Source organism: Panicum virgatum, chromosome 9K (genome assembly GCF_016808335.1).
Source record: "Panicum virgatum strain AP13 chromosome 9K, P.virgatum_v5, whole genome shotgun sequence".
NCBI classification, from domain to species: domain Eukaryota; kingdom Viridiplantae; phylum Streptophyta; class Magnoliopsida; order Poales; family Poaceae; genus Panicum; species Panicum virgatum.
The window spans coordinates 64,801,705-64,815,080 of record NC_053144.1 but is presented as its reverse complement, the minus strand read 5'-3'; the positions used below and the strand labels follow the sequence as shown (position 1 = coordinate 64,815,080).

General features: G+C 49.1%; 2 protein-coding genes across 3 annotated transcripts; one reads left to right on the top strand and one right to left on the bottom strand.

The window, feature by feature from the left end:
* Window positions 1-6,289: 6,289 nt before the first annotated feature.
* LOC120647038 (vegetative cell wall protein gp1-like) lies at window positions 6,290-8,198 on the top strand. The gene is made up of 2 exons (XM_039923643.1): window positions 6,290-6,400; window positions 6,982-8,198. Exon 2 carries the CDS (start codon window positions 7,068-7,070, stop codon window positions 7,800-7,802), a length of 735 nt encoding a protein of 244 aa, XP_039779577.1. The 5' UTR covers window positions 6,290-6,400; window positions 6,982-7,067; the 3' UTR covers window positions 7,803-8,198.
* A 1,425-nt stretch (window positions 8,199-9,623) lies between these two features.
* LOC120647037 (2-carboxy-1,4-naphthoquinone phytyltransferase, chloroplastic-like) lies at window positions 9,624-13,357 on the bottom strand. Of its 2 annotated transcripts, none has more exons than XM_039923641.1 (11): window positions 12,950-13,357; window positions 12,569-12,672; window positions 12,362-12,433; window positions 12,171-12,260; window positions 11,876-11,924; window positions 11,185-11,300; window positions 10,969-11,068; window positions 10,824-10,862; window positions 10,599-10,709; window positions 10,419-10,484; window positions 9,624-10,340 (listed from the first exon to the last, which is right to left on the bottom strand). In XM_039923641.1, the coding sequence occupies exons 1-11, from the start codon at window positions 13,187-13,189 to the stop codon at window positions 10,230-10,232; spliced, it is 1,098 nt and encodes a 365-aa protein (XP_039779575.1). In that variant the 5' UTR covers window positions 13,190-13,357; the 3' UTR covers window positions 9,624-10,229. The 2 variants fall into 2 exon arrangements, with proteins under 2 accessions (XP_039779575.1, XP_039779576.1); XM_039923642.1 differs by having other exon boundaries at window positions 10,419-10,542; window positions 10,629-10,709.
* Between the last annotated feature and the right edge of the window lie 19 nt (window positions 13,358-13,376).

Here is a 13,376-nt window from a genome sequence, read left to right as displayed (position 1 = left end):
TCTGACGCGGTTTTTTCTTTTTTATATTTAAAAAAATTAAAATTTCAAAAATATATGTCGGTTTTGGAAAATTTCAAAAATATACCCCGGTCGCCCTATGGGGGGGCGACAGGACTCAAATGTATTGTTTTTCCTTCAAATTTGCAAAGAAGTCCCTAGACAAAAAAAAATTGGGGGGCCTGTCGCCCCCAATGGGCGACAGGCCCCTGTCGCCCATCCCAGGGGCGACCACCCGGTGGGCCTGGCCTACAGGCGCCAGGGGGGCCGGTCGCCCCTCCTGCGGGCGACAGGGGGTGTCGCCCCCCCCCCCACGGGCGACCGGGTCAGGCCGCCTATATAAGGCGTCCCCCTCATTCCCTCCTCTCATTTGACATCAAAAAATCCAAAAAAATCCAGAAATAAGAGGGGTGAGAAGAAGGGAAGCGGCGAAGCTCTGTCGAATTCTGCACTTGTGATCTACCGGTAACTTCCGTATAAATTCGTTGATATTGTATAACAATTTGATTTAATTAGCAGATTAGCTGAATTAGATTTGGTGCTTTAGAACACTGGTTTAGTATTACAATTTGAGTACTATTACAGACTTTTTCAAATAAAATAATTATACATTAGAATAGAATTATGATAGTACCTTATTGATATTACAGTATAAGACAATAGAATTATATCAGTACCTATATTTTCACGCATCGATTTGGTATACGATATGTGCATTGCTTAAATTATTGTTTTTTATTTGGCGCACCACACTATAGCGCCAATGTCTTCGTCAGGATCAACCTACATTCCGTGGAGCAAGTGTAAAACCACCGTACCCAAAGGATTTGATGTGCCAATGTGCTTCTGCGGTTCGTTATGCAAGTTCATGCAATCTGAGGTTTTAGGAGATGACTACGGCATGAGGTTCTTTATGTGTGAGAACTACGAATATGATCCACCTAAGCGATATGGCAAAGACCGGGCCAAGGTAGCGGACAACATACGCTATTTTTCTATATGACCTAACATTGAGTTATGATTCTAACTTGTGTTGGACAAAGTCTCCTCCGCCTCTTTGTGATTTTATGCAGTGGTTCGACACCGTGCAGTCGCAGCAGGCAAAGGACATTGTGGAACAAAAAGCAAGATGGGCTGCAGAACGTTGGCGCCGAATGAAGCACGAGGAACAGCAAGAGGAGAAACGCAACAAAGAGCAAGAAGAGATCCGCAAGAGGATGGAGGAGGTGGATCGTAAGGCGGCGGCCGAACGTGAAGCTGACAGGGAGAGAAAGCGAGAGAGGGCACGCCGTGCGAAGGAAGCCGGGCGTTTCTTTAAATGTCCACACGCATGGGTAATACTCGGTTGTTTCATTTCTTTATCTTCAATGAGACACTTTACATGGAATTTGTTTTGCAGTCTTCCGATGCTCCAGAAAACTGTGGTTTTACTAGGTGGGTAGATCCTGCACCAATTGATTATGTTCAGGAGTTCATCGAGTACCTCCAGATAAAGATATTTGATCTGGAATGTAAGGTGAATCATTATGAGGAAGTGAGCGAGGGTAACAAAGACGACGAAGATGATGATACCAGCAATGCAGCCGGTTCACAGGATGAACCATGCACTATTCCTTACTGCAACTGCCCTTGTCACAAGAAGAAGGGCCATGCGCCTCCGGCACCACTGCCTGCACCACATGCAATGGGTGGATACTGCGGAGAAGGCTCAACGCAGTTTGCTACGTGGGGGTACGGCTACTAAGACTACCCTAGTGCTAATGACATGCTGCATCATTGTGTTTGTTCTGTTTTTTTTTAAATTACCTAAGGCATGTTAGGTTAGTCCGGAATCTGTTTACCGTAGTTTGCAACGGGTTCTGACATGCCACTGCATGTGTGATGTGTGTTTCATTATCGTTGTATTATGATGTAAAATTTGTGGTTCACATTACGTAATGCATTTCTTAGTTCTTATTTCTTATCGTTATATTAGTTACATGTGTGCTTTTTAATATTCTAGTGACATTAAAAGCTCCGAGGGCCATGTCCGTGCCCAGCAGAGGCCTAAGAGGGTCCGACGCCATTGGGGTGGTTAGACATATCTGATGTTTGTATTTCTGATGTTTATTTGTAATGAGATAGCTGTGGACCGCTTATTTATACACTTCAACGTTCGCCTCTGATTACTCTCGTATTTTTCATTACAATCAATAGATGATATGTTTATACTTCGATGCTCCATTACGACTAAGTACGATTCAAACTCGACATTATGTACATGTCCAGTGAATGCAAGTTTGGTACGAGACATACATACAAACATAATACAACATTAACAATACTAAATGCGAATACATCTTAAATCGATGAACATCATATGTTATAGATCATGGCATGAAATCATCTAGGTGTATAATTTGGCAGAGCTTCGCCGTTTTTCTTCTCCTCACCCCTCTCTTTTTTTCTGAATTTTTAGGCTCCAAAGACAAAGGGAATGGTGGGGACCCTGTCGCTCCAAAGACAAAGGGCCTGTCGCCCCTGGGATGGGCGACAGGGGCATGTCGCCCGTTGGGGGGGCGACAGGCCCCCCAATTTTTTTTTCTCCAGGGATTTCTTTGCAAATTTGAAGGAAAAAAAATACATTTGAGTCTTGTCGCCCCCCATAGGGCGACCGGGGTATATTTTTGAAATTTTCCAAAACCGACATATATTTTTGAAATTTTATTTTTTTTTAAATATAAAAAAGAAAAAACCGCCTCTCTGACGGTTGTAAAATTGTTAAGCCCGCTAAACTACTGCTGGGCTGATCATGCCTCGGGATAGTTTTGCAGTTCAAGACAGCCCACTGAAGGCCCAAAAGCTTGTCCCATTGGACCTCGGCGAGCCGCCGGCCCGCATTGTTTTTTCTGGGCCGAAGTCTAACATAGCACGGCGAGCATCATCATTATGGGCCGCAACTGCACTTGTTTTTCCTATTTCTTTTCTCTTCCAACCCGGTTTATTTGCTTGGAGACATTTTGCAGCATCTTCGGTCCATAGCACACACTCGCCTCGGTGACGCGGACCCATTTTGTATCTGTCATCGCTTTTTCCAAAGGAAAAAAAAAGATAAAATGGTTTGTTAAGCATCCTGCATATTCTTGTCTCCCCTCTTTGTACGAGACGTCTCCTTTTCTCTTGGATACCTACTGCAATTGCACGCACGTAATCTAACAGGACCCGCGAGTCAAAAAAAAAAAAATCTAACAGGACCCGCCATGACTCCTCCCTTTCCAGCCTCCAACAGACTGGATCCCGGTTCGTCATTCACGCCCGCCCACTAACAGCCAGCAAACCGCTTTTTAGCACTTTTTTCTTTGTACGAGCAGAGCAAGCGAAGTTCAGTTTTTGCGTGAATGTGTGCACGCGATGTGCGGCGCAAACACTTGGCGAGAGTGTATCATTCATGCCCCCATGAACTCGCTCAAACGAATTCGTAACTGTAGTGGTGATAGAACAAACGCCATTTCGTTATTTGGCTTAGGCAGGTCTCTGTTTAGTTTCAAAATTTCTCTCTCCAAATTTCATTATTCATCTATCACATCAAATCTCTTGCCTCATGTATTGAGTATTAAATATAATTAAATAAAAAAACTAATTATATAATTTTGATATACACGACGAGACGAATTTTTTGAGTCTAGTTAGTTTATGGTAGGACAACAATTATCACAAACAAACAAAAAAATGTTATAGTGTACTACAATATCTGATGTGACCATTTTTACCATTTTTTTACGAATATAAACACAGCCCAAGTCCTTTTCAAAGGGGAAAAAAAACTGAGCTCTACTGATGCGTAGTACGTACACCCCCTCCAGCTGGCTGGCCCCATTTGAAGGGACGGTTCTGCCCTCGGCCGGTCAAAGACACCCTTTCGGTCAAAGCAGAGCTTCACGTGCGTGCTGCCGGTTTTTTTTCAAAAAATAAAAAGCCCGGAAAGCGATCGGAGTTTAAACAAAAGAGTAAAGTCTATTTTTGGCCATCGAACTATTGCTCGAGTTTGGTTTTGGCCATCGAACTCCAAAACCGGGTATCCTTGACCACTCAACTATCAAAATCGTTCATTTTTAGCCATCGGACGGTTTTGGTGAATGATTTTGCTGATGTGGACACCACGTGGCGGTGGGGCCCACATGTCAGCTTAATTTTTTTTCTCTCTCTTGTTTCTCTCTTTCTTCCCCGCTCTCTCTCCCCGGCGGCGCCGCCCTCCCTGGCTCCCTGCCCGTCCCCACCTCTCTCTCCAAGGCCATCGCGCGCGGAGCAGAAGCCCGCGGGCAGGGGAGCTCCGCGCCGCCGCGGCCTTGGGCGGGCGAGCGCCGCCGCGGCCCGTGGGCAGGGGAGCTCTGCTGGCGGGCCTCCTCCCCAACTCAACTGCAGGGGTGGCGGGGCGCGGCCGCGGCCCCGGCGGTCTGGCGAGAGCACAGCGAACGCGCCCCGGCAGCCGCGCGGTTGAATGGAGGCAGCTGGCGAGCGGCGGCGGCCCTTCGCTCCCTCTGTAGGCGGCGGCGGCGGGTCCCCTGGTCGAGGATGCGGACGGCGGCGAGTGGCGGGCGAGGCGAGCGTGGCGAGGGCCTGCAGGGCCCCCACTCCGCCGGCCTCGCCTTGCTCTGTGTGGCCGCGGCGCTGGCGAGCGCGGGCGGAACACAGCCGCAGGAGGGAGTAGGCGGAGCACGGCGCGCGCGGGGCCCGCGGGACGGTGGCGAGCGCGCGGCTCGGCGTCGAGCGAGTGGCGCGGCCGCGGCGAGCGCGTGCGGTGCCGCGGGACGGCCGTTCGTCGGGCCATCCTCCCCCGCCGGGCCGCCCCTCCTGCTACGGCGGATCAGGAGCTCGAGCTCCGCCGCACCTCCCTTGGCGGTCGAGCTCTGTGGAGACTCGGCGGCGACGGCGAGCTCCGCCGGCCTCCCTCCTTCCTCCTCTGTCCTCGTCCCCTCGGGGTGCCGCCGCCGGATCACCTCGCCGCGCCGCAGCTCCCTCCTCGGCGTCGCGCCGCAGCTCTGCTCCCTCTACCGGCAGGCGGAGCTTGACGCGGCACCAGGAGGCGCCGCGGCCCCTCGCACGGAGCTCGGTTGCGGCCCCCTGGCGACGCGACGGGCGGATCTCGGCGCGGACCCAGGCGACGCTGTGGACGGAGACCGGGGGGAGCAGGCCGTCATCGTAAGTGCCCATCTCCCCGCCGCCGCCGTACGGCTCGCCGCCGGCGGGAACACGCCGGGCGAGCTCTGCCATGAGCCAGAGCTGACAGCCGGGTGAGCTGGAGAGGCGTGCGCGGGAAGGGCGGCGGCCGACGCAGGGTCAGCAGAGTTGGATAGGAGAGAGGAGAGGTAGAGGGAGAGAGAAAGAGGAGAGAGGAGGGGATGACAGGTGGGTCCCACCGCCACGTGGCGTCCAACTCAGCAAAACTACCCAGCAAAACAGCTCGATGGCCAAACATGAACGGTTTTAAGAGTTGGGTGGCTGCGGATGTCCGGTTTTAGAGTTGCATTGCCAAATCCGGACGCAGTCAATAGTTGGATGGTCAAAAATGGACTTTACCCTAAACAAAACGGCACCCCGATTACGGGCTCACATCAGTCACATGGCCCCCCGCTCGCTAGTGCAGTTGTGCTTGCTAATCCCCCCTCGTAATCTCTCGGGACTTGTCTTTACGCATCGCGTCCCCTTCCATTCGAGCACATCTTTTCACCTCCACGGTCGGCGTAGCTGCTTTGGAAGGTTAGGCTAATCCTCCTAGCACTAGCAGTAGCGGCAGTAGATTACTTGGCGCTGCTCCTTCTTCTTCGACTGCTTTTTCGCGGCAGTATCTTACTTTGATGGCCCCGTGCCCCGTGGTGGTGGTCCGGCGCCCCCTGTGGATCGTGTGGTCGTACGGTTTCTTGTTGCGGCAGTGATTGCTTCCGGGGCCATGGCCAATCTGGCTGCTGCTGAAAGAAATGTCGCTCGTGGGAACGAACGATCCCTCGGTGCTCAGAGCAGCAGTGACCGCCACAAAAATGTCCGTCCTCAATTTTTCACCAGCCAGGTTTCTCTGCTGCTGTTCGTCAAGCTAGCTGTCCCAGCCCTACCCAGCAGACCCACGTAATCCCCAGATTAACAGGATGATTAGCGGCCAGTACTATTTTGTTGATAAAAGAAATCAGGAAAGCAGAGGGAAGGAGAGAAACGTAGAAACCTCGCGAAACAGCAGTTGCGTGCGTTCGACATGGAAATGCTCCAGAATTTCGACGGGCGGAGGAGAAGCGGGTGAGGCGGCGCCCGCAGCGCACTCACCAGTCGGCTCGGCTGTGGCCTGTGGCTGTGGGTAACCAAGCAGACGCTGCTACCACCGCACTGCCCACTGCTCCTCTTTTGGTTTTGGTTTGCCCCAGAAGAGAAGAGCCTGTCGCTTGGTAGGTTAACGTATCCGACCGGCGACCGTAACCGTCGGCCTCCGGTTCCGGTATACCGGTCCGGTTTGGTCGATTACCGGTCGGAACCGGTGGAATTCAAATTTGAATTCAAATTTCTCCGTTCAACCGGTTCCGACCGGTATACCGGCCGGTTTGAATGGTAACCGGCCGGTTTGACTAGTAACCGGTCAAATTCAATTTTTTTGGTTTAAATTCAAATGCCCACAAAGTATACTAAATAAATATTTGTATAACATATTTTAGTTTAAATGAACCCTCCAACCCTTTTTTATACTACTTTTACATTGTATTTGTATACTTTTGTATGCACATTTTTTTATTTAACTTATAAATTCCGCAAACCATACTAAATGAACGAATTTTTGAGAAAATTTGACACCATTAGATTCTTTGCATCTTGAAATATTTTTAGGATTTTTTTAGAAATTTTTAATTTTTTTGAATTTAAATTTAAATTTTGAATTTTGACCGGTTTCATACCGGACCGAACCGGAACCGGTCCGGACCGGTTTGACAAACCGGACCGGTTACCGACGGTTCGGTTAACCCTGTCTCGCTACTCGCCTATCCATCCGTCCCTCACTCTCCCCAAATCCCAATCTCCCACTGCGCCCCATCCTCGACTGCCGCCAATCCGCCATGGTCATGGACAAGCCCGGCCTCCCGCAGCCGCAGCTGCCGTCCTCGGCTTCGGCCTCCGCCGCCGCCTCCTCGCTCAAGTCCCTCAACAAAGCCTCCTACAAGATCTCCAAGCAGTCATCCTCCGCCTCTTCCGCTTCTTCGGCTTCAACCATGAGGGCGCCGTCCCCGCCGCCTCCGCCGCCGCGCGCGTCTCCTCCGCTCCCGCCGGCGCCGCCGTCCTCCGTCCCCGCCGACCACCCGCCTCCCCAGCCCCCGGTCTACAACATTGACAAGTCCGACTTCCGCGACGTCGTGCAGAAGCTCACCGGCTCGCCGTCCCACCTCCTCCCGCCCCAGGCACCGGCCGCCCCCGCCCCCGCCGCCGCCGCGCTCATGGCGCCACCTCCGCCCATCATGGCGCCGCCTCCGCCTCCCATCATGGCGCCTCCGCCCCCGCCGACGGCGATACCATCCCGCCTCCACCGCATCCGGCCGCCGCCGCTGGCCCCGCCGCGCCCGCCGCCCATCCTGCCGCCGGCACCGCCCGCGCTCTCCCCGCTCCCGCCGCTCCCGGCGGTCTGCGTGACCGCGGAGTCGCCCATCTCCGCCTACATGCGCCGCCTCCGCGGGATGCCCTCGCCGATCCACGTGCCGACGTCGCCGCTCGGGTTCGGGTGCCTGCCCTCGCCGCGGACGCCGCCCTCGCCCGGCGTGGCGATGCCGGCCACCAGCCCCCGCGTCCGCGACCCGTGACCCAGGAACCCACCGATGCATCCGCCGCCGCCCGATGTGTAGATACGGCTGGTGTACGAGAGATCTGGCGACGCGGCGGCGAGGAAAGGAGGAAGCAGCAATACAATCACATTCTGTTAGCTCCAACTCAAACCTTTTGCTCAAAAAATTCTTTTTTTCCCCCCTAGCGTGCTCCTACCTGCCTTGATATTTTGTTGGTGTATATGGGAGATGCGGCGTTTGGGCAGCAAATGGATTGCTCATGTTTGGCTAATTTTTTGTAACAAAGTTTATGCAATATGTATGGTAGAATCTCATATGCAAAATTTGTTTAGGATTATGATATTATCTCAATAGGACTCATCAACTCTTGCCTGGCTACTCTTGCAGTAAACTTATTTGAGCTAGCTTACAATGTCCCTGCTTGTGGGTTCAAAAGGGTAGGGACTTGTTCTGCATGTCATTCGACCTATAAACTTGGTCTTTGTTCTGCAGTTGATTTTTGGATCCTTGTTCATGATAGATTTTGTGCGGTAGGCAATTGCAATTAAGCTTCGGATTCTGGTGTGACATGGACGTCGTTTGTTTTGTGGTGCACGATGGCTCATCTGATTATGATCAAATGAATTGTAAAGCATGTTTGGTGACACATCGCCGTTTGGCCCTGCCTTTTCTCTTGTTAATCATGGGCTGTATTTGTTTATCATGATTCATGACTATTATATTAGCTTTTGCGCTGGGCATTGAGCACCCTAGAACTTCCAGAGGCAATAAGCCACAAGAGCAACCCCATCATGCTTCCTACTATTGGTAAGGTCAGTGATGCTATCTTTTGCAGTTGAGCTGGTTGGATCGGTTGGAATGCTGACTGTTTGATATGCAGATGTTATGTGAATATTTTTTGTCACTGAATGACTGGTAAGAGTAAAAAAAAACTCTGTTTTCCCATTGTTTTTTCTTACCATCCATAATCTTTGGTCAAGTCGTCACAAGCTGTCGACGTTGTGCCAAAGGTGTTTCTTTGGCTGATGAATGTGGTCAAACGGAAGGTGAGGTGCTCCACTTAGGAGAATTTTACTGTGAACCAAGTTGATTCAAAAGCGAGAGCTGAGAAGCACAGATGTCCATTTCCGTCAAAGATCACTGACAAGGAAATAGGTACTTCGAGTCCAATTGGAAAGTGATGTGCTAAGAAGATGCCGGTGTTTTTTCTCTTCCTGTATTTGGCGCCTGCAACTGTCCTGATGTATTTCTGTCGTCAGAATGCGTTCCATACTAGTAATACGTATTTCTCTTTCGATTTTTTCTCTCCCCAGCTGCCCTGCTATCTTTCACAGTTTGCCAACGCCATCCAGGTTGGATTCATGCCGGGTCTGTGGTTCCTGCGCATCACGTTGTGTGACAGTGTGAGCATGGCCTTGACTGCGTGTCAGTGTAAGGATTGACCAGTACTTATAGGAACACTTGCAGCTGTAGTAGTAATAGCATTGTCTTCTCTTAAGACGATTGAACATTTGCATTTGTTTTAGACCGTGTTTGGTTGTCTCCTATAAAATTTTTAAAAAGACATCTTTTTACATTTGAAGTACTAGACATATACTAATCACAAAAAAAATTACAGAATTCGTCTGTAAATCGCGAGACGAATCTAATGAGTCTAATTAATCCGACATTAGAGGTTATTTACTGTAACATTACTGTAGCAATTTAGCATCTAATTACAGTCTAATTAGGTTCATTAGATTCGTCTCGTCATTTACAGACAGCAGTCGCAATGCGTTTTTTATTTCGTCTAGATTTAAGTCTCCATGCAGATGTCGGAATTTTTTTTTGGAATTTTGGTTTTTGCAACCAAACACGGCCTTGATTGTATTTAGCACTGTTTACCTGTCTGGACAAAGAGATGAAACTAGACATCGCAATTACAAACCCTGCACGGTAGCTGCCTAACCACCAACCAGGGAAGGCCAAATGTGAAACACAAGGGCGTGTAAATTCCCCACAAATCTGCATGGCCAGTTGGTGCGTTTGTACAGAGAAGTAATGCTTGAACATGACCCGTCCTGGCTAGGAATTCAATTCATATTGGGATCCTCCTATACGGCCCAGTGCATGAGCAAGCCGAGCCGGTCAAAGCGTAGAAGACGTGCAACTTGGGCAAAAACCGGATGCTGAAGCAAGCCACCGAACGTCCGAAGCTCATCGTTCACTCAACCAGCAACAGCTACTTGCCGTCCAATACGGCCCAGTGGACATAGAGTACCTCCCTGGCATTTCCTCTCCATTTCTTCGCAAATCTGCGCCAGTTCAGTACTGCACCCATTCTCCAGTCTGTTCTGTTGTTGAATCAGAAGTTCAGAACGCAATGGAAGGCTGTGCATTCAGTATCTGCAGGGTGTGGTGCTCTCTGCTCCGGATCTTCTCCTGGATTTCAGGGTTGCTCATCTGTCAGGCTAGTATACCATTCCGGGCCAAGACCAAACCAGAAGCCAGCGCCATCCCAAACAGAGCGTGCAGCCGCACGCAGTAGTACTTCGCCATGAAAATCTTAGCATTGTCCTGAAGGCGTAATCACAAATCAGTGAAAAACGGCATTATTTTTCAGGGAAAGGCTGGTTGGAAGAGAAATGTATTTACCTCGTGATTTTTCAGCACATAATCCACAACCAATTTGCCCACTGGCAGAGTAAGGGCACAAAGGACCTGAAATATTTGCAGTGATGGTTGAGGTAGATGTCCATGGGTCAATATTTGAAGCACCCTGCAAAAGTTAATTTTCTCTGTGAAGCACTATGGTTTAGTAGTTTAGTAGCTTACGGTGCAAGCTGATGGAAGAGCTTTGCATACGCCAAATGCAGCCAAGAGAATGTAAAGCATGGCAATAGCAACCATCACTATTCGTGATCCTGCTTCAGTGCCAACTCTGACCTGTTTGCAAATTCACACACAAACAAACCCTTGTTATAGTTAAAAAACAAAAAACAGAGGCGAGTAACAAGTGCCTAAGCAATTTAGAACTTGATCTCGAGGTAGAACAATTACCAGGGGAGACATCTTCCCAACGGCAAGATCTCCATCAATCTATAGAATATAAGGGTGATATCTTCTGTAAGAATTTTGTCCCATAGATATAAAAGCGATATTGTAAAACTACAATGGGCATTTTTATGTCAAGTCAGAATTGTACCTGATGAAAATGGCTGCAGAAGAGTATCAAAGTAGTTGTCAACCCAACAAGTACTGATGAAGCTGTAACTGTTTTGGTGAGAGGGAGCAGTGCCGTTCCACTGACGTATTACAGTATTTCAAGAGAAACCAATTAGACTGAATTTCAAGTGAATTCATATTATCTTTAATTATGTTGTACTGCAGCAATTGATGTTTGGGATTGTCCCAGAGATACCTTGAAATATTTACGTTGCTGCTTGAGAAGTAGAAAGCTGTGGTTGCCAATGGACCAAAAGCAGCAAAACACAAAGGCTCACCTAGTCCTTGGTAGCTTAATCGAAATGGAGGACACTGAGGAATCGCACATAGTCAAAATAATGGAAGTATACAATGCAACTATTACAGTTGCTCCTTGAATAGTGACACATGGTTTGAATACTACCATGTGTACAAGAATTCAAAGTCAAATACTAAGAGGCAAGTGCATCTATGGTCTGCCTATAATGACAAAAGGAACATTAAGATATACACGAGTTCCTTGAAAAGCGGGAACAAGATATTGGCCCTGTTTAGTTCACACCCCATAAACCCCGTAAACGCATAAAAAACCGTCACATCGAATGTTTCGACACATGCATGGAGTACTAAATGAAGTCTATTTACAAAACTGTTTTGCATAGATGGGCTGTAAATCGCGAGACGAATCTAATGAGCCTACTTAATCCATGATTTGCACCAGTGATGCTACAGTAACCATCCGCTAATTATTGATTAATCATGGATTGATTACCATCATTAGATTTGTCTCGCAATTTACAACCCATCTATGCAAAAAGTTTTGTAAATAGACTTCATTTAGTACTTCAAATTAGTAAGATTCCAACGCAAAAAAAATTTGCGCTTGAACTAAACAGGGCCATTATTACCTGATAAACATAACCACAGAAGATCGCACACATCACCAGGAAGATGAATCTAGGCCTTGTTTAGTTGCGTAAAAATTTGGGTGTAAATCACTATAGCACTTTCGTTTGTATTTGATAATTATTGTCCCGTCATGGGTTAACTAGGCTCAAAAGATTCGTCTCGCAAATTACAATCTAACTATGTAATTAGTTATTTTATTTAGCTACATTTAATACTTCATGCATGCGTTGAAACATTCGATGTGATGGGGAATTTTGTAAAGTTTTGGAATTTTGAAGGGAACTAAACAGGGCCCTAGTATCACCGGCTTCTGCAAAGGCCCAGAATAGCCCAGCAAAGCCGAGGAAAAGAGAAACATTTGCAGCATTCTGTGTCACTGCTCGACTGCATGGTCAGATTTTACATCTTAACGTCAAGCTGTGTCACTTCTAAAACAAACCATTTAAGCGATTTATAATGTTATCTCTGAAACTTGTGCACAGTACCTGCCAATAATGTTAACAACAGATTCTTTCTTGTTCTTGTCAGCCCCAGTATCCGAATCAAAGACATCATTGCTGCAGTGAAGCCAAACAAAGGACTTAGACTTCAGAATTCTCCATTGCACGTTTCACAGTTAATTGATACGGTAAGTCCATTTTCGAGAAATCAGCAATCACATTGAAAACAATGTTTGCCTTTTTTTTTTATACCTCAGATTGAGCCAAGTGATCACAAGGACTGCCGCTGCCAAGATAATAAAGTAACGTTTGGCAAAGAATAAGCCTGCGTGATGATAAGCACAGGCGCTCCCTACCTGCAGCGAACCTTAAATGTGAATGTGTGTAAAAAGGGCAAAGGCATCTAAAATTTCCAACCATGTACAATATCAGTATGAAACTACTTGAATTCTATTTCCTCAAAACTACTTGAATTCTAGGCATCCTGTTCGGAATTTAAAAAGGGAGAAATTTCTAAATTTGTGATACGGTTGCCACAACAATCCACGAATCCAAATTGTTTGCTGTGACAACACACGCAATCACATTAGCGAGGCTGGCTGGGTGGCCTGGGCGTCGTCGTACACGACTCACCGTGAGTGGCACGAGCGCAACAGAGTATATGGGCAGCTTCGCCGCCCTCCATAGCAGCGTCGCCCGTGGCAGCTCACCGGCCTCCCCGGCTTCACCGGAAGCGGCCGCGGCCGAGCACCGAGCTCGCCGGAGAGCGGTCGGCCTTCTCGCGGCTGCAACAGCGGCGACGCAGCCACGGCTAGGCGATGGCGCGAGGGGGGAGACGAGGAGAGGCGCGAGGGCAGTGCCGGCGAGCGGCATCAGCCGCGGCGCGCGGGGCGGCTGGGAGTGCGGGTCAGGGAGAGGGAGAGCTCAGGCGCGGCATTCCATCGAGCGCGTCGCGCCGGCGTCCGGGAGCGGCGAGCGAGCGGTGGTGCTCTCGCTGGGCCTGCATGGATAAGGCTGGGCGACCGCGATAGCGAAGGCGCGGACGAGGTAGAGGCCGTGG

What these genes read in the sequence shown, in the direction of transcription:
- LOC120647038 (XM_039923643.1), top strand. Translation starts at nt 7,068, where the DNA reads ATGGTCATGGACAAGCCCGGCCTCCCGCAGCCGCAGCTGCCGTCCTCG.
- LOC120647037 (XM_039923641.1), bottom strand. Translation starts at nt 13,189, where the DNA reads ATGCCGCTCGCCGGCACTGCCCTCGCGCCTCTCCTCGTCTCCCCCCTC. An exon ending in ATCACTTGGCTCAATCTGAG is followed by an intron (nt 12,434 to 12,568) that starts GTATAAAAAAAA and finishes GCTTCACTGCAG; the next exon opens with CAATGATGTCTTTGATTCGG. An exon ending in ATGTGCTGAAAAATCACGAG is followed by an intron (nt 10,341 to 10,418) that starts GTAAATACATTT and finishes TTACGCCTTCAG; the next exon opens with GACAATGCTAAGATTTTCAT.